General features: G+C 37.5%; 3 protein-coding genes across 3 annotated transcripts in view; all 3 read left to right on the forward strand.

Annotated features, from left to right (window-relative positions):
* Nucleotides 1-17,731, forward strand: part of LOC136243812 (A-kinase anchor protein 10, mitochondrial-like) — a 23,227-nt gene extending 5,496 nt beyond the window's left edge. The window contains exons 3-11 of the mRNA XM_066035420.1: nt 12,540-12,638; nt 12,693-12,777; nt 12,875-12,998; nt 13,051-13,187; nt 13,243-13,387; nt 13,974-14,161; nt 14,366-14,439; nt 14,489-14,544; nt 17,585-17,731. Of these exons, the coding sequence (XP_065891492.1) occupies nt 12,540-12,638; nt 12,693-12,777; nt 12,875-12,998; nt 13,051-13,187; nt 13,243-13,387; nt 13,974-14,161; nt 14,366-14,439; nt 14,489-14,544; nt 17,585-17,671 (995 nt within the window). The 3' untranslated portion in view covers nt 17,672-17,731. The remainder of the gene's footprint in view (nt 1-12,539; nt 12,639-12,692; nt 12,778-12,874; nt 12,999-13,050; nt 13,188-13,242; nt 13,388-13,973; nt 14,162-14,365; nt 14,440-14,488; nt 14,545-17,584) is intronic.
* Nucleotides 17,732-17,825: 94 nt separating this feature from the next.
* On the forward strand, nt 17,826-19,733 carry LOC136243411 (uncharacterized; the record flags this gene model as incomplete). The annotated part of the gene is made up of 4 exons (XM_066034920.1): nt 17,826-18,152; nt 18,933-19,028; nt 19,184-19,377; nt 19,428-19,733. Coding segments are annotated over exons 1-4 (789 nt in total), but the record flags the coding sequence as incomplete, so codon positions are not given.
* Nucleotides 19,734-19,737: 4 nt separating this feature from the next.
* LOC136243809 (soluble scavenger receptor cysteine-rich domain-containing protein SSC5D-like) lies at nt 19,738-22,189 on the forward strand. Its single transcript, XM_066035419.1, has 3 exons — nt 19,738-20,542; nt 20,593-21,861; nt 21,997-22,189. Exons 1-3 carry the CDS (start codon nt 19,805-19,807, stop codon nt 22,042-22,044), a joined length of 2,055 nt encoding a protein of 684 aa, XP_065891491.1. The 5' UTR covers nt 19,738-19,804; the 3' UTR covers nt 22,045-22,189.
* The last annotated feature ends 282 nt before the right edge of the window (nt 22,190-22,471 follow it).

A 22,471-nucleotide genomic window follows, 5' to 3' on the forward strand; every position in this document is an offset into this window, starting at 1 on the left:
AAAGTTGTGAAATCAAAGATGGCGGCCAAGAAATGGCTGCAATGATGTTGCTGCTAATAAATTTTAACAATGCACACAGCCATTATTAGCATTAGCATCATTGCAGCCATTTCTTGGCCGCCACCTTTAATTTCACAACTTTTTTCACCCAGGGTTTTGGCTGACTTTGAGGTTTGTTTTTACTCACATTTCTTCTTTTCTATGCAGATACAATGATGATTATTGAAGACAGATTAATGTATTTCATTGCATGATTTAATTCAATATTAGATATTATATCTATGAAATTACAAACGTTTGATTATAAGCAGATTTCAACTAGAAATGTCATTTATAAAGCAGAAGTTAAGTGAGGTGATCAGCCAAGGTAGCAGTGATTCAGTGGTTAAGCATGCAGGTGTTAGGTATGGAGGTCTCTGGTTCAAACTCTGGTAAAGTTTTTTTCGACATTTTTTGTACACCTTTTTTACATCGTGATGACTGCTCTATTAGAGTATCTTGATCCCATGATTTTACATTTGTTTGGTTTTTGCTTTATAACTTTGTTGCTGTAACTCTATTGCTATTCAAAAGGCACTGCTACGATGATCAGCCTATCTATACACCAATTTTCATATACTTGGTTTACCCTGTAGCCGTGACAGAAGTTTGATTTTTTTTAACGTGAATATATGCTCATAACTTCTTGAATATTCCTCAGATTCACAGCAAACTTGGTACACGCTCTTCATTTGTGCCAAAGATCGAGACAATCGAGGTACGTGTTTGCATTTTATAGCAATTTTTGCAAAGTGCGAAAAGAAATTGTACCCCCCCCCCCCCCCGTACGGCATAAAAAGAAAAAACAAAGAAATTAAAATGAAACTTTGAATGCCCATATCTCACAAATGGCTGTTGCGAATTTAATCAAATTTGCTGTGTGGTGTACCCTACCTGGTGGACAGTTATAATGCGAAAATGGGTGTGCTTTGGAGAAGGGACCGTGGAGCTATGCACGCGTGAAAAGCTATTTTCTTTCTTCCTGTCAATATACTCATGGTGTGGTGCACCATCTTTCTTGGCCACACGACACACATATGTGCAAAAACTACTTGGGGCTCGTGTAATTTAATTGTGTAATGCTTTTTTGTTTTGTAAAAAAGTGCTTGACTTTAAAATGAAATGTACAAAGCACTAGTTTGTGCATAACTTTAAGCAAACAATGAACCATGATTAGATTGTATACACATTCTGAAAAAAAATGTGTTCTTTGCATAATTTTTAACAGTGCTAAACCACTTCCAACCTAAGCCTGAAATGTTGTTTATTACTTCATAACTACAGTCACTTTTATGGCGATGTATCAACTGTTTGCTTGACTGTTCTATTAGAGTATATTGAACTTTAAGCAACATAAAGATTGCACCACTGAAACCACCCCCTTTCTCTCATGTTGTTATGCACTTATGGATACTAAAACTTTGTTCACTTGAACACTGCATGGCAGGTACTTCAGAGCAGTTTTATAGGTCTGTCTAGTATACACACAAAAACAGCCAAGTTGTGAAAGAAAGGATGCGGCCTTCAATAGCCTGGATAAAAAACAGGTGTTAGTGCTAATAATGCACGTAAACATTAAATTTACAACTTTTTTCACCCAAAAAAGCCACACCTTTTTTCACAATTTGGCTGTTCTGTGTAGATTTCATTTCTTTTTGTACTCTATGTGGTCTATGTTGTCGCCAAATTTCTTCTTATCTACAAACCCATGATCACAAGTTAAAATTGTATGTTGACTTTTTTGGTAATATTGTTGTAAAGCTTCAAAGTATTCATTATCTTTCTTATCAATTCACTATAGTTTTCTTCATGGCAAGATAGTGCAGTTCTTTTTGCATGACGAATTTGTATGTCATTTGACTTAAATAAGGTGCACAGGAATTCTAATAGAAAACACATAGAATGTTCTAGTAGATCTAGTTTATAAAGTATAAATTAGTGACATGAACAGCTGGTTCAGTGGTTTAAGATTTGGGTGTTCAGTATGGGGGTCCCTGGTTCAAACTCTGGTAAGATTTTCAACATTTTTTTCATGCACTTTTTTTTACCCCGTGATGACTGTTCTATTAGAGTATCTCAACCCCACAATTTACAGTTTGCCTTACAACTCTGTAGCTGTTACTTCTTTATTTTTCTAGCCATCAAAAGGCTCTGCTACAATGGCTAGCCTGTGTACACACCAAATTCCCATAAGTGGTTTACCCTATAGCCATGCAGAAGTTTAATCTGTTTCTCACACGTTCATAGCACTATGGACACTTATCAGATTCCTTGCAAACTTAGTACATGAATTCACCTCTATATGCTCTTTATCTGTACCAAATTTCAAGGTAATCAAATTACATGTTTGTGTTTCACCATAACAAGTTTTGCAAAGTGTGCAAAAAGGCCCCATACCTTTAAGACGAAGAAGGGAAAAAAACAAAACTTTGACTGTACATATCGTCACGAATGGCTGGAGTGAATTTAATCAAACTTGCCTATCCCACCTATAATACAAAATGGTCTGCTTTGGAGAGGGACCATGGAGCTATGCAGGCATAAAAATTGTGTTTTTTTCCTCCTGTCAATATACACACGGTGTGATGCACCAGCTTTCTTGGTCACATGACATGCTACTTGGTCATAGCTCTGCAACACTTTAATTCTTTGAGTTGGGTGCCCCTATATTTCCTATTAGCAGCTGTTACCTCTAGTCTGTCGGCAATGATTAAATAGTTTATAGGATTATAGTTTTTATATATAGCCTATTAATTCATCATGCGAGAGTCATATGACATACTTGCACAACACTCTGTCTCAAAATGTCTACCTAACGACAAGTACTTGTAATTTGCTATTTTAGATAATAACCTCTCCCTTTTGGAGTCAAGTACATCAAATGTTTTTTATCATTGTCTACGTAATATAACCCCGACCTTTGTTGTATAGGCTCTATGTGTCAATTAAACCCATTTTGCGTCCAGTTGTGGATATATATCACCACAACATGCCAAGCATAACTTGATGAAACAAATTTTAGTTGATGTTAATCTTCAATGATTCAATAGTTGATGTTACAATATAGTGTACTGTGGCTAAAAGCTACTGTGATGCTTTTAATGTCTGGATATTGCATAAGCTTTTAGTATAACATTTTGTTCGGTAAAGCTGAAAACAGACAAGAACTTCGTCTCTTTATCAGCGCTGCTGATAACACATGTATGATGAGGTGGTATTTACGTGGAATTTATGGTAGAACTTCAAAATCTGGAAGTTATGTATAATTGACAGATGTAACTGTAACATTATTATTTCATTTCCATTGATAAAGTGAAATATCCTGTTCAGAACAACAAACAGGATTGCCTTTTAGAATAGACGTGACACAATACTAGTAATATTTCAGAGAATGATTGATCCTTTGTATTTGTTGACAAAGTCTTGTGTGTGTGAACATCATCTGTTCTCTGTCCTTATTAATGAAGCTAACTCCTTTGTATTTATATGAATATAATGTAAACAGAAAATCCACCACACAATTACTATACTTGTGTACCGATTGAAAGACAATGGGAAGGTTTATTATTGTTTGAGGGTTGCTGATATTCCATACTGAATGAAGAATAAAGGGTAGAATCATTAGATATAAATTTTAGAATCAGCCAAGCCACCAACACAGAATCCAAGAAATTTTAGTCCCTTTGTGACTTTGTATGTGATACAAATTTGGTCTTTTATGGTCTTAAAAGAAGATAATCAGGCTATCAGATAAACCATTTCTGGGTTACCAGGGTCTCGGGACTGACATGTACACACTCCCATGTCTTCCTATACAATAATAGCTGATCTCATTATTGTTAAATTCCCAGTACACATGTTGTAATTAGCTGTTGTGACAGATATGCTCTTTTGTTGGATTGTCACACAATCATGTGACATTGTTGTGACGTCACACAATCATGTGACATTGTTGTGACCTTACATGACATCCTGATCATGACAAAGCAATTTCCCAAAATGGACAATTCAATATTATATGTCATGGTATTACATATTATACTACTTTCCTGTGATGGTGTTAGTGTATATAGTTTTCTATGTAGACAGATGTGGTAGGTGGTTCACTACTTCAATCAAAAAAAAGGTTATCTTACTTGGGATTAAGCTTTGGGAACTGAGAAGACTTTCTACTTTTTCATAGCATTAGAACCTTGACCTTAGGATATTCTTCTGCCTTGCTTTTATACCAGGTGGCATAACATATTATAGTCAGGACAGGTACACATGGTAATATGATGTTATAATTTATCACATAATTATAATGGCTGGATGTCTTAATTCCAAGTGTTGCCATATACACATGTAACTTTTTAGAACATAAATTTAATGATAGGTGTTTATATAAACTTTCAGTATCACATTGCAGTTTTGATTACATTGCCATTGCATTGTAGCTAGTTGCTGTTTCATCATAAGGTGTATTCAATATGTATAGGGACATTATTTGTGTTACTACAGAGTAACTTCAAATATAGTTGTTTGGTTGAAAGTGATTGGGTATGATGGGATTATCGCAAGTAAACATACGTATGTAACATTCTATCCCAGCATATTCAGTTTCTGTATCTTTATATTATGGGGGATATGTGTACACTTACACACAGAGAAGGTTTATATCACATTTCACTAGCCACTTACATTGAATTAGGTTACTGTATATTATGTAAGTGCGAAAGTCTATAGTTTATTTGTTATCAATGTAGCTATGTTATGAAATGTGATTGGATATATTTATATTTACTATGACAACAGGATGCTCTGTGTGTGGTACAGGATGTAGCTGCAAGATTGCATGCAGACGTGATTTTAAACTGACAGCATTTGTCTCTGTGTTAACTTACCTGCATGTGGGTACACTAACTGAGTTACGTTATGACCAATATTATTATCTTATAGACGGATCAGAATTATGATAAACTAAGTAAACAACCATTGTTGCTACTAGAACAGGAAGTACAGCCAATCCATATTGTTCCATGTTTGCAAACTTCTAAATGTTGAGGTAGTATGGGTTGACTTGTACATATTTGACTGGTACTTTGTAATCCAATACTTCATGTTGCAGTTGATGTATGTCAGCAGACATGCTTGGTATTCCATACTTCCATTTGTTAGTTCATATTATTGCATGTTTGGCATGCTAATTGTAATCCTTAACATATATGATGCGTCGTGATGTACTGAAAATAGGTACTGACTGTCACATTGATCCTCTACTACCATTCACCTGCACTGTGAAGTCTTTTAATGCATATTAAGGCTACATACAGTCCAGTATGTGTGTTTGTTAAATGTCAGGATCATAGTCATGTCAGGATCATAGTCATAAGATTCCTTCAAGTGTTCCTCCAATAGCACATGCATGAAACTATGCTAAATTTTTATATAGTGACATAATAATTTAGCTGCTTTGTCTGCTATAGTATGCTCACGTTGAGCTGAACCCTCAAAAACATTTAATAACTCGTGGATGCAATTACACATAATCTTGAAATTTGGCTCATTTGTAGTACTGCTTGACCCGCTAAAATTATTTCAAAATCTTTTTGTTCAAATGTTTGACAATATTTATGGCCAATCAAAATTTTCACAATACATTTCCTATGGAGAAGCCATATAAGTACAGTGTCCATTACAGCCCTTTCCCGAACTTGTAGTGGAGCCAAACTGTACCTGTCTGTTGTTGACACCTTTGCTGTTACCAATAATCATCTGGTTGGCTGAAATGTTAACTCTGTTGAGAAAAAATCCACTTTTAATTTTTACCTGTTTTTCAGGATTCAGCTCAACGTGAACATACTATAGACTGCGACCATCCTGTGAATTTTATACATTCCTTCACCGACTGTTGTATTAGAATTTGTAGTGAACAAGTCCTCATTTTATTTATTTTTTTATGAAGGCTTTACAGCACTAGTACTGAAGGTCTGTAGGACACCTGGTCCTACAGCCTGTTTAAGTTGTTACATAAAGTGTTTTAATTACTGTATCTGGCTACTCTATTTATAAATAGAGTTCTGCTTATTTAAATAGCCTTACCCATATTGTAGAAGTTTCTCCTTCTTGCATATAGTTGAAGAAACTTTCGTTTTTCTTTGCCATGAAACCCTGTATTAGTGTGTTCTCTCTAGTTACACTTTGTCGGTCATAAGTGTAACATCTCTATCATGTGACTATTACAGCCGCCATGTGATTACAATTAAACTCTTGTTGGTATACCTAATAAGGTAGAACAGTAGTGTCAGGTTGAATTGAAGGCTATGTAATTTTTCTTCCTAATAAATTTTGCCGGCTCCTTTGTTCTCAGGAGTACATGGATGGATATTTGCCACTTGAAATTTATTTTTCTCACCTCATCATGGTAAGAAGTTTATTCAATATATATGTGACTAGATATTGGGGAAATCAATCATGGGTACATATGATTTACAATTTATATTTTACGGTGTGGTAAATCCACCATCCCTGATAGCTATTGTATGTCATCAAAGATGAAGCTCTATTTTCCCTTCAAAAGTGTTCAGTGTCCAAGGAATGCCTCTAGAGTTTTAACCTTGATAGTTAATTTTTCTTGAATCATGCATGAGTCATCCCTCCCTATCTGGTGCATGGCACTATAGGCATGATATTTTGCTGGCACAACCAGATAACAGTTATCAGGGGTGCCTTGTGTGCTAGAACATGCACATATTACATGTTTGGTATAATGCTGGCCACTCCAAAGTGTCACAATCATTTCTACATAGCCTGCATGGCCCTGCATGGTCTGGCACAGTTCTAGACCCAGTGATTGAAGGAAACTTCACTGTGAAAATTGTTGTTAATTTGACAAGGCAGCAACCTTGTGTTGACTTTGGTAGTCATATCCATCTGGTTGGTTTAGCAAAATCATGGAAATTCTTTGTTGAACCACTGACCTAACTATGGTACTTTTCTATTGCCCAATATACTATCAGTCAAGTCTGTAAGATTGGCTGATGGTACGAGCTGTACTTTTACATGTAGCTATATGGTTGACTTACTGCAGTACAACACCTCATTTCACAGGGAGTTTATTGTCAAGCCACATCCTGGTGTGTTTATGTGAACCTCTTCCTGTTGGTGATTCTGTGAAAGGAAAATGGTTTTGGATATTTTAACCAGGCTACTTTGCTTTGCATCAACTTTCCTTAGAATTGATAACATTGCTGGCAGTAATCTTCACTTACTGGTACTGAAACTGTGAGCTGTAGTTATACCTCTGTATAGGCCAGCATCATTGTTATGCCATAATATCCCCCTTATCTTATTCATTGTGTTGGCTGTTTCATGGAAATTCATACTGGTTACAAAATGGAAAACAATTCTAAGAATTATATTGTGTAGGCTGCCTCAAGCCAGATGGTAGACCTCAAAGATAGTAGCAGTTTGTATATTACACTGTCTCTCATTTTAGAAGAGTCCAGACTACTTGGCTATTTATTTGTTTGGGGGTTTCAGCTTTCAGCTTGGCTGGTTTAGATAACTGACAACATCACCACCTGGCCGTTAATGGACAAAGTGTTATGTAGACATGACACCCAAACATAATTGATGATGTAGTAGCCACTACCATGAGGCCAGACAGCAATGGCTCATAAATTAGGGAATGGATTGGACCACTGTGTTGCTACTGACTATGCAGACTTCCTGATATATCCTACAGTCCCAGAAACCTCATGTCTATGAGACCAAAACAAAGCCTTAATAGCAACTTGGAAGGTGGCCTTATCTATAAACTACACCTTGGCTGTATTTGGTCCCTATACTACTGAGAGGTTTCATTGTCCGTAAGATATGGTTGTTATTACACAAAGTTAAGATGGAGCCATGACAAAGCCAAAACTAAATGTAATGAAAGCCATATCACATGCATACTCATTGACCATCAGAATTCTCATTAAGGAATGGAGTGTAGTTTGGCTGGTATAACCACTGCATGGGTGATATCTTCTAACCACAAGGTATAGTTTTAAATACTTAAAACACCCAAGAGCTGGTTTCCCTATATCATACCAGTTTCACATAGAGTATAATGTATATACATGATGATGTATACTTATGCAGTCACTTCAAGTATGCAAACAAATGGTGGTCCATTTCAACATCAACAATGTGATTAACTGACCATTATCTAATCCTGTAGTGTGGAATTATGGCACCATCAGCTTATGTGTGGTATCTCAGTAAAGCAATCCCTTCACCTATACTGCATGCATGCTGTGTCACATGTTAGCCAACACTGTTATCACTGTGACATCCATGAATGACATGCATACAAACAACATTGCTGGCTTACAAAACATTGACTGTTTTGAGTATATATGGTGACAATTGCTACATGGCAAAAAATATTTCTTTGGAATGTTTGACTGCCCACACCACATGGCCATGGTGTATCAGGGAATGTTTGACTGACCACATCACATGGCCATGGTGTATCGGGTTATGACAAATATTTATGGTGTCTAACCATTTTGGTTTGGATGGTTTTTCTCAGAATACAATAATTAATTAGGCGGTACATTATAAATTATAGGCATGGCACCTGTGATGTAGTAGACAATTGTTATCACAAGTTTTATGCCTTGTTCTTGTCATGTCATGTTTTCCTCTGCTTGTGCTATACAGACAAGATGGTTGATTGTTTAATGAAGCTGGGCTGATCTTATTTATTAGTTATGGTTATAGGGATAAGGCAACATATACACCATTTTCTGTGTAGTGTCATGTGGCGGTACATTGTCTCATTTATGATATCCATACTTGAATACCTGTGGGTACATAGTACATGCCCAAGGGGCAGTTGTGCATGTAATCTCAGAACTATAACAGGTAATCACATACTTGGGTAACTTACCTAGCACGTACGTAACATTATAGCAGCTAGTCAGCTATCTTTAGATGCTGTTACCGTTCTCTTTGATGTTTGATTGGAGGAAGTGATTAACAATAAAAGTGTGGCTGGCAGTCTTAGCTGTTACTAAGGCAGCACAGTATGACTGGGTTTTGGTATCACCAGCTGTTATGCTTAAGTCTGCCGGTCATCGAAACGTTGTCTCCTTATTAGTATAATCTCAAAGCAAGATAGAAGTGATGTGGCTGATCTCCTCATGTATACATCTAATACCACTTTCATCCATCACCATACCCACATGCTCAGAGTTTATGAACTCTTGGTTGCATGTTTATTGTATAGAGTGACATTGCTTGGTGTATCCGTTGATGTCAGTGGAGGAGTACTGCATGTAGATATCTTCTACTACACAATGTAAACCCCTTCATAGCTGCTGTTTATTTGTAACTCGTGACATAGTGAAGAACTATCCGTCAGTGAAAATGTGCAGTTTACTTGTAAATACTGGGTATTTTATTTGTTACATGATGGAGACACAGTCTTGAGGCAGTGAGCTATACACTATATGCATGACCAGCTATTACAGTTAGCAAGTAACCATTAAATTGGTGTGCTCCGTAATAATCACATCATGTTCAGTATATAGTGTGTGTATGTCACATTTTGTGTTTGTCATGTAATGGAATTGAAGAACAGTTAACTTCTTTCTATTCTCCTTTTCTCTCTTTTACAAGTGATATAATGTGTAAGTCAATTTGGGTCAGTGAACAATAACAACCTGTATATAGCCTATGAATGACCTTCTACTGTCCATTAGTTGTTCTATTTGTACGTGGGTCAAGGTGTGTTTTATCACTACAAAGTGCAAAGTTTTCACTTGTAATCATTAGTGCTAGAACACATCATCATGAAAATTATATTCTAACACTTAGGAAGCATTAACAAGATGCCATTTTATATATAAAGAGAGGTTTATTATGGTGTATAAGTACCTATTAGGTATATGTGACATAAATGAAATCACACTGTATGGTTTTATTATTGAAAAAAAAAAACAAACAGACATTTGATCACAATGGAACTGGGAAGTCCATCATATCCCCCTCCACTTATTAGTAATGTATAGTGATAGCCTCTTTTAACTGTAACAATAGCTATAAGTGTAGTGTATGTGTCAAGGGAGAAGGGAAGATACCACCTTACAGTTATAGTTGTAAAACAATCAGGTGTCAAGACAATGATACAATCGTGTGGTGGTTTATTCATACAGCCAGCTCTGCAGCCAACGACCACCACATCCTTGACAAGATAACCACCTTACCAAATATGGTGTTATTTAGTTAGCCAGCAACTGGAGACATGTCAAGCATCCCCCTTATACCAAATAGTTGTTGATGCCATTTTTGGTGCTACACACTGAGGATTCATGGCTACCATATAATGGAGGAAATTTAGTCAATGTAATCTCAATGTTCATTGATGCATGCATGATTATATACTAGCTATATAATTTTTTTTCTCATTTCTCTATATGGCTGCAGTATGGGTATATTATATTTTGGTCAATAGTTATTAAATTTTTTAGTTAACTCTCAAGTGATCCGTCCAACAAAGTTGGATCCTGGTTGATTTCTGGCCTGCTTAATCTGTTTCGTATGTTTTGTTTCTTATTTACTTAGATATTCAGCTGACTTATATAGCCTAACAAAGATTGACCTCAGTATATAGCTATGGTCGCACGCAATAAGTTATTGCAGTAAATATATAACACTCATTCTTTCGTAATATATAAAATTTATACTGCTTATATTATATGCATCCATCATGGTGTATTGCAAATTAAGCTGTTAACTGAATACATTCTAACACTTGATTGTTACCATGCAGTAACTATACTAGACTATAAAGGGACCGAGCATGCATGGTTGAATGCCTTGTTGTATACTTATACAAGTTGTACTGTCGACTTTCAACTAAAGCCAAGCAATTTTGATCACTGAAATTTATATATATATATATATTACTGTATTGTCAATGAAGAAGCCTAGCAATGATGTATAGTATTAGCCATGCACTAGATGCTAGCAGATAATAATTTACACGTTGCAAATGTAGTATATAGATGCCGCTACATGTATGAAGTCCGTACACACATATGAGTGTATAACTGATTTTATATACTTGAAAAGTGTGCAATAACTGTGGTGCCCTGCAAAATCGAACTCTGCATCCCTGTGGCTAGTGGTATATATATGTATATGAGGCAACTAAGGGACCATCCATAATTTTCAGTCTTTATGCAAGCGTACAAATAGTACTCTTTTTTCTAACCCCCTCCCTCCTTCACAAAGCATACTGTATAAATGTTGATTCTATGTACAGTATATACATGATGATTATTCATCATTTTATAAGCGTACATGTGATTTAACCCCCTCCCCCCTAGCGTACTCTTTGTACTCTTGCATAAAGGCTGAAAATAATGGATGACCCCTAAAGTGATTAACTGTTGAACTTGACAGTGCAACAATAAAAGTTAGCCATGCACCTAGTTATAACTGTTGTATAACTTGATTATGACCTACCATATACCATAAATGCTATCCACCTGTTGTAGCTAGGAAGTAAAGCAATACAGGCTTTATACATGTATATAGCCATTGGCATAGTAGGAGGGGACCATGGCTTCATGTTACTCAAAGCAAATAATATCCTGGAAATATTTCCACCTGTTGTAAACATGTCATCTGTCATGCATTGGTAATGTTTCTTGGGTTAACATCACCGTATCCTGCATGGAAGTAACAAGGAGCTGGTTAAACCAACCATGATCTGAGACACTTGAATTAATACTTGCAGGATGGACTAGATAGTGCCATGTCGGTGGCTTTGGTAACATGTGACTATATGCCATGCAACCACAATGAATAACCCCACTTACATGTGGTTAAGTGGGCAGTGCAGTTAAGTGTGTGTAGCTATATATGGTACCAAGAGTTCATAAATGGACTCCTGCATGTGGTAAATATATGACACATAAAAATTTATTGCTCACATAAATTTTATACACAACTAAATGATCAGTATCTTTCTCACTGGTCACATAAACAACAATATGCCAGCAGTCTCGTTGTCAATAAACTGTTATGAGATACGTATTGTAAACTTTCCGCTTGCATTTGGTTGCATGCAGTAACAGGACCAAACATATAAGATTACTGTGTGCACGCCTTTTTGTATGTAGCTTGCTATATGCAAACCTTAGTGTTTAGATATCCTAGTGAATTACCCCTACACTATATTCCCATATAATTATGTAGCCATATTTTTTTTTAGTCCCAAAGAGGCAATTCACAGTTGTTGTTGCTAGTGGCATAAGCAGCCCGGCAACCACATCCATGCTAATGTTTGAGTTATTGTAACACTATATTATCTGATATAATGAGTCAAAACTGTCAGTATTTAATTTGATATCTTTTAATAGTCAATTAGTATGTGATTTCATTACCTGCACCATTAGTTAATATAAGTTGATTAGTTTAGTGATGAAACAGTTGTAATATCTGATGTGATTTCATTTTAGGTGTAGAGTCTGATGCGTTAGACATATATGCGGTATACATTTCAATGAATGCTCTCAACAGCATTAACATTGATGACTCACTTCGACAAAGCATTGAAGGTTACACACATGTAGTCTTCGGTGGATAGTTATAATCATGATGTGTCCGTATAGCTTGCATCTGCCCTGAGGATGGAGTGGTAAAGAGAGATTGTTTTGATGAGGTTCAAGCAGCTGTGTTCTGTGAAATTGAGACAAGGTTATGACATCATCAATTAGCAAATAATTATAACATTAAAACTTTTTTTACATGTGTGATGTTCAGAGATTTTATGCTCAGTTTATTTCAATTATAGTCACTACCCACAGTTCTGTAGAAGCCAATTCCTTAGCAAGTATCAGTTGGAATATATCAGTGCCGGTCACCTGATACTAACTGATGTTCTACTCAACAATAATGCCATGTTTTACTTCATGGAAGTGAGCTGGTACATGATTTTGCTGTCATTAACATGTTTGATGGTCACTCTAGTTTATGGAGAGCCAGTCTGTTTCAATTTTACTGCAGTTCTGGTCAACCGTAGAAAATTACAAACTACACTTTACACCAGAAGGAATTGCCATCAATAGCAAAGCAGCTTTTGATGACGCTATGTCCATTTACACTAGGTAAAGATGTGAGGGGGTGCCATCGTTATCACTCTCTTTTGTATGGTATATATAGGTACCTATCTTTGCTAGCCAATGATCCTATTGATATTGAAGATGTTGTAAGGATTTCGGTTGAGAACAAGATGTGTGATGAAAGAGGTGCCCTAGTGGACACCTTCAATGTCCCACAATATCTTATCTATGATAAAATGAATGAGGTTTGTGTTGTAGATGATAGTGTGGCTGACTTTTATGGCCACTGAATTTATTGGTTAATTGGTGGCCAGATTTTATGTTTTATAATGGTCTATCAGAGTTTCGCTTGGTCAATCACCATTGTTGTAGGTAAAATAATTGCTATTTGTACCTCTTCTGAAGTGGGATCATGCATGGCTAAATTTTAATATCCTTGTTAAACACTAAGTTACTGTCTTATATTGTATCTCAAAGTTCCAGTGTCTGACGCAACACTGTAGCTATAGACATTCATAAGGGAAGGATTTTTATTAGATTACAATTATTCCCTGTATAGTTTTCAGTGAAGCCATTAAGTGAAAGTGAAATCCTATAACTTATACTGGTAAAACCTGTTTAACTGGTTTGTATTGCTAATGCTTCATTGTTATACTATGAATGGGTCATTGGTTGATGCCATACACCATCAACAGCAGCTGTGGTTTCTGTTGCCATTTGGGAACAAATGTCTGAATAACAACAGGTTTTCACCAAGCAATTACATTACCAAGAACTATCCACTTGATATGGTAAACTGTTGTATAATATATCTCTGTCTTGTACATGCAGGAGCACTACCCACTGTTCCTTCAAAGTGACCAGTACCAAAAGTACCTGTGCGAGCTGTTGTACACGATAGAGGAGCCGTCCCATCGGACGCAGCCTCACATCATCACTGCTCACAGGTTATCGGCTACCACAAGCAAGCAGGATGAACTGGATGATCCTGAAGAACTATGGAGGAGGCCACACAAAATGTATTTAATAATTTCCTCCATTATATATACATGTACTGTAACAAATGCTACGCCCAGTATTGCACATTATAATCCTTTGATGGTGGTAGATACAACTAGGTGTTTTGTTGTGGCTTCTTTGTTATTCATTAGATGGAGCAGTGGAATTTACACACATTACATTGCATATTTGTGTGGCCATCCTATATACTTGTTTACATGTAGCTTGAGGTTTGGCTATGTTACTAAATATGGGCAATTTATATCTGAAGCTGAACCTGATCCTAGTCCAAACCAAGGTTAGGTCACTACCTCTTGTGGTTGTTTATGCATGTCACATGAATGTAGGGCATAAGATTAAGAGGTCACTCTTTACTATATTAGGAAGAGAAGAAAACAGCACAGTAAGTGTCATGTTACATGTATGGCTAATTATAGTAACAGGGTGTGGCTATACACCTACACAATCAGCTACCAGATTATTCCAGATTATTCCTAGCTGTCATCATCTGAAGTTGCATCATCCTACATACCAGTCAGAATTAAATTCTATAATTAAAAATCACCTCAAGCAGTGTAGCTATGTGGTGTGTCTAACCTCAGAAATAATAGTAATACAATTGAGGTCATAGTAATATTTATTACAAGCTTTTGAAGTTTTCTGTGGCAACAATGTTACTACTTTACACTGTGTAAGTTATTTACAGCTTGACACCTCTACTACCTGTAAACCTCTCTATTCTCTCTCCTTGTCTCCCTATACAGTATGTGTTTCTATATACCTGCCAGCCTGTCTGCTTTTTCCTCCTTGTGGGTCTACCTCTTAATTGTCTGTCTGTTGTTATGTATAATGTGTGTGTTGTGTGTGTGTTGTGTTGTGTTGTGTGTGTGTGTGTGTGTGTGTGTGTGTGTGTGTGTGTGTGTGTGTGTATGTGAAGAGAGAGAGAGAGATACAGAGACATAGAGAGAAAAGAAGAGATAATTTTGTAGGTTATGATTTCTCAATATTGTAGTGCATGAGATATGCATGTTACGCGAGTGACATCACTGGTATGGTATGACACTAACTGCATGTGGTGTTTGTGTATCAGCATTTTATCAGTCATGTGACAAGACAATTGTTCCTTTATATAGTAAGAAGTTGTTTTCGAGAGCTTATTACCTGTGTAAACCAAGTTATAATGAAGCCAGTCAGAGGGTTGTATGATGTGGTTGCGTAGGGCTGCTTTGGTCAACTAATTTATTTTTAGCCATTGCAATATAATTGATGTTGCTAAGAAAAGACACTGCATGCATAGTAACAATCAGCCAACATTTGATATTGCCTGGCTACCCTATTTAAATTGTTTGTCAAGTCATGGACATTCCATACATTTTCACTACACTTGCATTTTCCTGATTAGCGCAATGAATCCAGTTATTTTGTTTGCTTCTGCTGGCTATATGTATGTGCTTGCTTCAGGAAAGATCCTTTAATTATATCTATTGCCTTCTAGATCATATGTTGGGTCGTATTGCATTGATGGCAGTGTTGTTTAAGTTACAGACAATGGAAGGATGGAGTCTTATATGCAATATATAGATCATACCTATTTTTTTTTATTGATACAGTTGGCATAAAATTTATAATACTTATCCTGCTGTTTGCCAGTGTGAGCATACAAAAATTCATCATTTTTTTCCTGATCAAGGTTTCCTGCTATTGCATGGTGAATCAAAAGTCAGTTTCCTTCTTAAAGTTGTCCTTGTGTATTTCTTGAGAAGTGTATGTGTACCATTCAGTTTTATAGCTACGTGTCACTACCTGTTCATTATGATGTTATGTAATCATAATTAATTTTCATGGTATAGCTAGCAGCTAATAGAAAGTGTTGGCCTTTAGGATTTCCAGCACCGACTGAGCAATTGCTTCTTTTGCATGTATGCTAGTTTGCTGTATAAAGTTGTAGTGGTATAATGCATGCACCCATTATCAGTGTATGCCATCGTCTAGTTAAAAATACCTTGGCCATTACTTATCTGTGCACAACTCAATGCACGAGTGTTTTGAACGCACCATACATTGTCTTGGTATGGTTTCGGTATGGTTTCGGCATGGTTTGCCTCATATTATCTCGGCATAGTTTTGGCATGGTTTGCCTCATAAGCTCTCCCACAACAGTTGATAATTGGTACAGTGCCGAGTCGTTAGATGACAATTACCTTATTTAGTAAAATGTGGTTAGCCATATAGACTGCTAAATTCCTTGCATTATAGCACATATGGTATGCATTTTTTAGTCAGCATTTTATGGCTATATACAGCAAACATAGCTACACACATGCATACATACATGGACCTGCCACTGAGTGCATGCCATGTCATATATTGTTCAGTATCTGTTGGCATGCATGCTAGCTTTGTGGTTTGTATAGTGTAACATCTTGGCAATATAGTTACTAAGTTATGTGCACTATGTTGGCACAATCAGTTGACAGTCTAAGACTATAGTTGACATTGGGAAAAATGTGCCTGCATGCCTGCTGGATCATGCTTATCCATTTTAGTGTTAAATTTCTGACTCTCTGCTTAACCTTCTTGAAGATCCCTATATGTATAGCTATTATATCATGAGATATATCCATCACTGAACAACGTAGCTAGATATATTATATGAATGCATGCACTGCAGAGTGTTTTTCTCCTAGTGCTATTTTTGAAGTTGTGATACATACAGTGGAACCCCTCTTAAAGGACACCCCTGAATTCTGGACAACTCCTATCTGTCTAGGCCCCAAATCAACAGTACTAGTGGCTTGTACACCCCTAAACTGAGGACACCTTTTTACAAAGGACAAAAATATATTCCCCAATGGTGTCCGTCTTAGAGGGGCTCCACTGTATTGAAGGTCATTCATGTTGGCATGCAGAGTTTGAATCATATAGTCATTCTCGCTCTCCTCCTCGCTTCAAAGTTTGATGATCCATCCTTTTTGCTTGTTGACACACTTTTAAACACAATGCATGCTGTTTAATTCTTGTTTCAGAGGGATGAGGAATAATCAAGCAACACTAGTAATTTTGCAATTCAACCTGCGTGTTTGTACAGTGTAATGTAATGTGCATGCATGTATGTGCATTTGTGGCGTTTGAGTCCGTTCATCTCCCTCTCCACTTCCAAGTATATGATGCAATTACTCAGTGTATTGTTGGTTGCTTGCATGGTGCCAGTATTTGACATGGATGATGACTCTCACAGGCTGAGTCTCTATAACTTGATACTGTAATTTACACACCTAACTCAGTGACATGCATGCACATCAAGTTTCATTATATTATGCATTTGTACATAATATCATGTAGTTGGTGTATAGCATAATATGTCATAGCTATATGAAAGTAGAGCATAGATAACATCACATTGATCGGTCTATTATGCTTGCGTTGTGTATTATATATTGTAGGAGAAAATGAAGGCAGCCTGGGAGATGGCAGAACAGATTGTAACACAAGTGTTGACATTGACACAATTTGTAACAACCCCCAACTAGCCATCTTTTGTACATATTTAACAACTGTATTGAATTATTTATTAAATTTTAATGTGGCAAGGTGTTAATTTGTGTCGGATCGCCGGCATCCCTTTCGGTTCGCACGAGTCGCATGATTCGCATGCACTGAGTTCCGCGGCAAACGCCCCCTTGAGACAACTTTGACACGAGTTTTGTGTCGACACTCAAAATAATTTGCAGTATTTTGTTGCAGTGTCTCAGAGTACACAGTGCGCGTGTTCAGTATTGTCACTAAATTTATGACGATTGCAGTTGTGTCGTGTTGAAATGTCTGCCAAGAACGGCACCGACCCAGCTCATCGCTTCCCGCACAAGATAGGAGATGTCGTGCTCGTGAAATGGCGCGACGGTAAGATATACTTCGCGAAGATCAAGACAATAGACTGGAACAAGAAGAGGTGTGTTGTGATATTCGATGATAAGTCTCAAGATCTGGCGCGTTTCTCATGGATCCATGACGGTATGCGCCAACATTTTCCTCTAGTATACTGTGTCATGTGTGCATGTGTAAACCCGCGTGTTCCTTGTAAAAAAGCATGTTATCTTAAAGCGTTTAATCACTAATAGTGTGATTTTATGCAATGGTGTATATAGTGTCTGCCTGCACAGTGCTAATAAAGCCGGCGATATGCTGCACGCGGCACTAAATTGTGCAGCCTAATACTCCGATGTCTTTAGAACACCATTCAGCCAGGCATCATGCATGATTCTTGAAAAGATTTTTATAAATTGTATTGCAATAGTGCTGGTTCTCAGGAACAATGTGGCTGCTGTGAATGATTTCATGTATGCATTATTACCTATAATGGTTTTGATATAGTTAGCTCTATAAGAATTGACTGCTGGATGTGTTGTATATGGTCTATAGCTAGCTATATGATATACACACGTGTACATAATATGTGTCCAATATATAAATTGCTTACTAACTTAGGTGCTTAGTGTAGCCTTACATTTACACGCATAAGACATGTATAGTGGGTCATGTACTAGCTGTATAGTTATAGTGACTTGTTTATAACTGAAAGTGCACATTGTATCCACTACCTGAGGTATTTTACTGTTAAATTCGACAAAAAAAAACAAAAAAAAACAAAAATCATTGCATGTATGAAATAATGATATATATCCACATCATCAGTTTCAAAATGTTTATAATAACTATTACAGTTTCAAATTGCATTCTATTATAATATTAAGCAAGTGCTGAGTATAATTGTCACTACTTCTGTTTGTGTAGTAAATGAAACTACGACTGATATTATTTGCGTGAAATGTAAACAAGACAGTTCTGACAAAGGAAATGAAATAGTACTGTGTGACCAATGTGGATATGGTAAGATGCACTATATATAGTCCCATCCATAATCCAATTATCAATTTAATATTGGCATACCATCTGTTGTATGTTGTAGTACATCTATCTGTACACAGCACACATGTAGAAGATATGTACACACATAGTATGGTTATGCATTTATTATAATCTAGGCTACCATCAGAAGTGTCATGAGGTTAGAATTACACAGCAGGCTCTGGATGATGATTCTACATGGGTTTGTTATTTCTGTGATCAAGACATGGCCTGTCCCTATGTTGCCAATGCTGACGTACTGGCACAATCACTGGAAGATATCGATGACCAGCCTGGGCATGAAAGTATAGAGAAGATAAAGATAAAGAAGGTTAGAGTGCTTTAAGTGAGTAGTTTCACTATTAATTGCATGGTATATAGAAGAGACATGGCAGTAAAGTGACTATGGAGACCAGTAAGAAATATTCCACTGGTTTATTGGCAGCTTCTCCGACTGTGGAGCAGGCTGGTGAAGAGGAGGCAGTTGGTGAACATTACACTGAGCAAACTTCCCATGGATCATCAGGCAAACCTCAAAAGGCACAGTCCAGAAGAAAGTCAAAACCATATAAGGTTGAAATTCGGTCCTCAGTTAGTAAGGAATATTTTGTGGATAACGAAGAGCTTGATACTTCCACATCATCACGTGGCAGGAAGATCAAACGTAAAACTCCCCATCGTGATGCAAACGTAAAACTCCCCATCGTGATGTTGAACCTGCATCAAAGAAACCTTTTAGTAGTCCATCAGAATCCCCAATGGCTATAGAATCACCATCTGGTGTTGGTATATTCTCATTTGAAATGCCAACAGAGTTTCATTCCAATCTTCACCAGTTAGCCATGGCTAGTCAGCTGGTGTCTCAGTCTCCTTCAGGGGAGATACCTCGTTCAGTTATCAAAGCCATTGAGAATGGACAGAAATCACAGCAAGGACGTGTTCATGAGAAACCAGAGTCCTTGCCTTTGTCAATCCCTCGGTCACCATTAATCAGTGTTAGTCGTAAGCACCCAGCTAGTACACCAGTGAGCTCAGTAGAGATGTCCACTCCATCTTGTGCAGCAATTCCTTCACCAGTTATTGTATCACATCGTAGCATTCCTGGCAAGGTGGCTAGTTCAGTAGAAACACCCATAACAGCTACCACCATCGCTGCTAACACAAGTACTGCTGCTACACAGACACCAGGATCACCTGATTCCAATGAATCAGTGTTCACTTATCCTACTCCTGTTGATGATGGTTCTGCTCAAGTGAAGAGTGCCTCTACACCCACAATTGTTAGGGTGGTGTCAGGGCCTGATGCTGTTGCGATGTTCAGTAAATGTGACACTCCAGCTGTGTCTAGTATTAAAACAGTTCCAAGCAGTGCTCAGCCAGTCTCTTTTAGTGATGTCAGCTCCAATAAATCATCTGTATCTACATCTCGCCGAACTATTTCATCTTCTGACTGTCCACCACCAGTTACTGTGGTGACCAAGCCTAATAGTCTACAGGTGAGCTGCACATATAAATAATGAATTTATTGATTACCTTTTATTAATAGTTGATCAACAAGACTACTAGCTATGGTGTGCAGACTGTTAATTCAACTGTGGCCACTCCATTGAGATCTGCTGTAGCTCCACCCATTAATCCAGTCACTACACCCACCATTGTAATGGGCACACCTCCTGTTGTGCACACTCCTACAGCCACAGTGGTCAGAGCCCCACCCACACCAGTGACATCACAGCCTGTTTATTATGTGCAAATTAGTGGGGGCACAGCCTCCCAGCCAGTGTTAGTGCGACCAATCAGACAGCAAGCTCAATCATCTGTTGCCAATGCGAGGACAGTGGAAACCACTAGGGCATCCAGTGGTCATGGAGATCAGCGAGTTAGTCATTATAGTAATGGTAGAACACCAAAACCTAGTAGTGCTCACCAAGGTAGCACAAGCAGTAGCAGTAGCAAGGAGTCCCACACGCTGATATTTGCTAATCAAGTGAAGGATGTTGGTACTAACATCAGTGTCAAGATGGGATCAACCTATGGCATGATCAGTGAATATGCACTGATCAGTAAGTTTGAAGAGGCATGGAGCAAACTAACTGAGTTAACAAAGACATCACATCAGCCTGCTGTCAATAAAACATCACATAAACTACAGTCAGCAGCCCCAGCACCGGTCAAGGACAAGATTGTCACAGTTAACCATCAGCAATCACAACCACAGCAAGCGACAACAACAATCACACCAGTGCAACTTGTTCCAATAAGCACACCACATCACATCACTACACCCCATCAAATAACTACTCCACATCAGATCACTACTCCACATCAAATCACTACTCCACATCAAATCACTACTCCACATCAGATCACTACTCCACATCAAATCACTACTCCACATCAAGTTGCTACACCACATCAGATTGTTACGCAACATCATCAAGTAGTTCCACACCAGATGGTATCTCATCAAGTGGTCCCTCAGCAAGTGACCACTCCAGTAGTTCATAGTGAAATTATTAATGTTACTCCAACTCATGTTATCTCTGCACCAGTGGTTCTTCCTGCCGGCACTTCAGACACTTATCCTTACTACAATGTTCCCAAGGCAACCATCAACTCTACCCCTAATAAGGGGGGTAAAGAAGAAGTGTACATGGTGGTTAAACCTGTTGCTCCCGTAATGCCTGTTGCACCAGTTATGCCAGTAAGAAGTGGTGACAAAAGAACAGCACAGCAATGTGACGTGTGTGGCAAGAAGGCTTCATTCCTCTGCTCAGGATGTCAGTCAGCTTGGTACTGTGGTAGATCATGTCAGGTAGGTCACCGCTGAGTAATTAAACACTTACCTCAGATAGGTAGTACCTTTGGTTCAGTTATAACTGCTAGAAATTCCTTATAAATTATTTGAAGGGATATATGGGATTACTGTATGTTGTTTTTTGTACTGTAGTATGCAGCATGGCAAGAGCACAGTCCTCGGTGTAACAAAAGACATTAACAAGAGACATAAACAACGATATCATTGTGTTTGATGTCATTTTATTATTTGTCACTGAAAACATGAAATGATGTTATCTCTGTAATTTTTTCTGTGTAAACAGAACAATTTTTTAAAAGTATTTCACATAATTATGAATCATGTTTATCCAGCCAAGGGTTTAGAATAGTGGTGGCAGGGTTGAGTCCAGAAATGTAGTGTATAGGGCCTTAATATGTGTCAGAGGTGAATAGATCTGTAGAGTGGGCACATTATTATTGTATGTGATCCAAGGAGGGATTTGTTATTATTAATAGGCCTCCAGGCTACATAATGTTATATCAGTCCATTGCATGAGAACTATAGCCATGTGTCTGCATTCATCAGCTTGGATGAAACTTGACCACTAAATCATAGCAACTGCATAAGCACTTGGAATTATTCCGTA

This window comes from Dysidea avara, chromosome 13 (assembly GCF_963678975.1).
Source record: "Dysidea avara chromosome 13, odDysAvar1.4, whole genome shotgun sequence".
Classification (NCBI taxonomy): Eukaryota; Metazoa; Porifera; class Demospongiae; order Dictyoceratida; family Dysideidae; genus Dysidea; species Dysidea avara.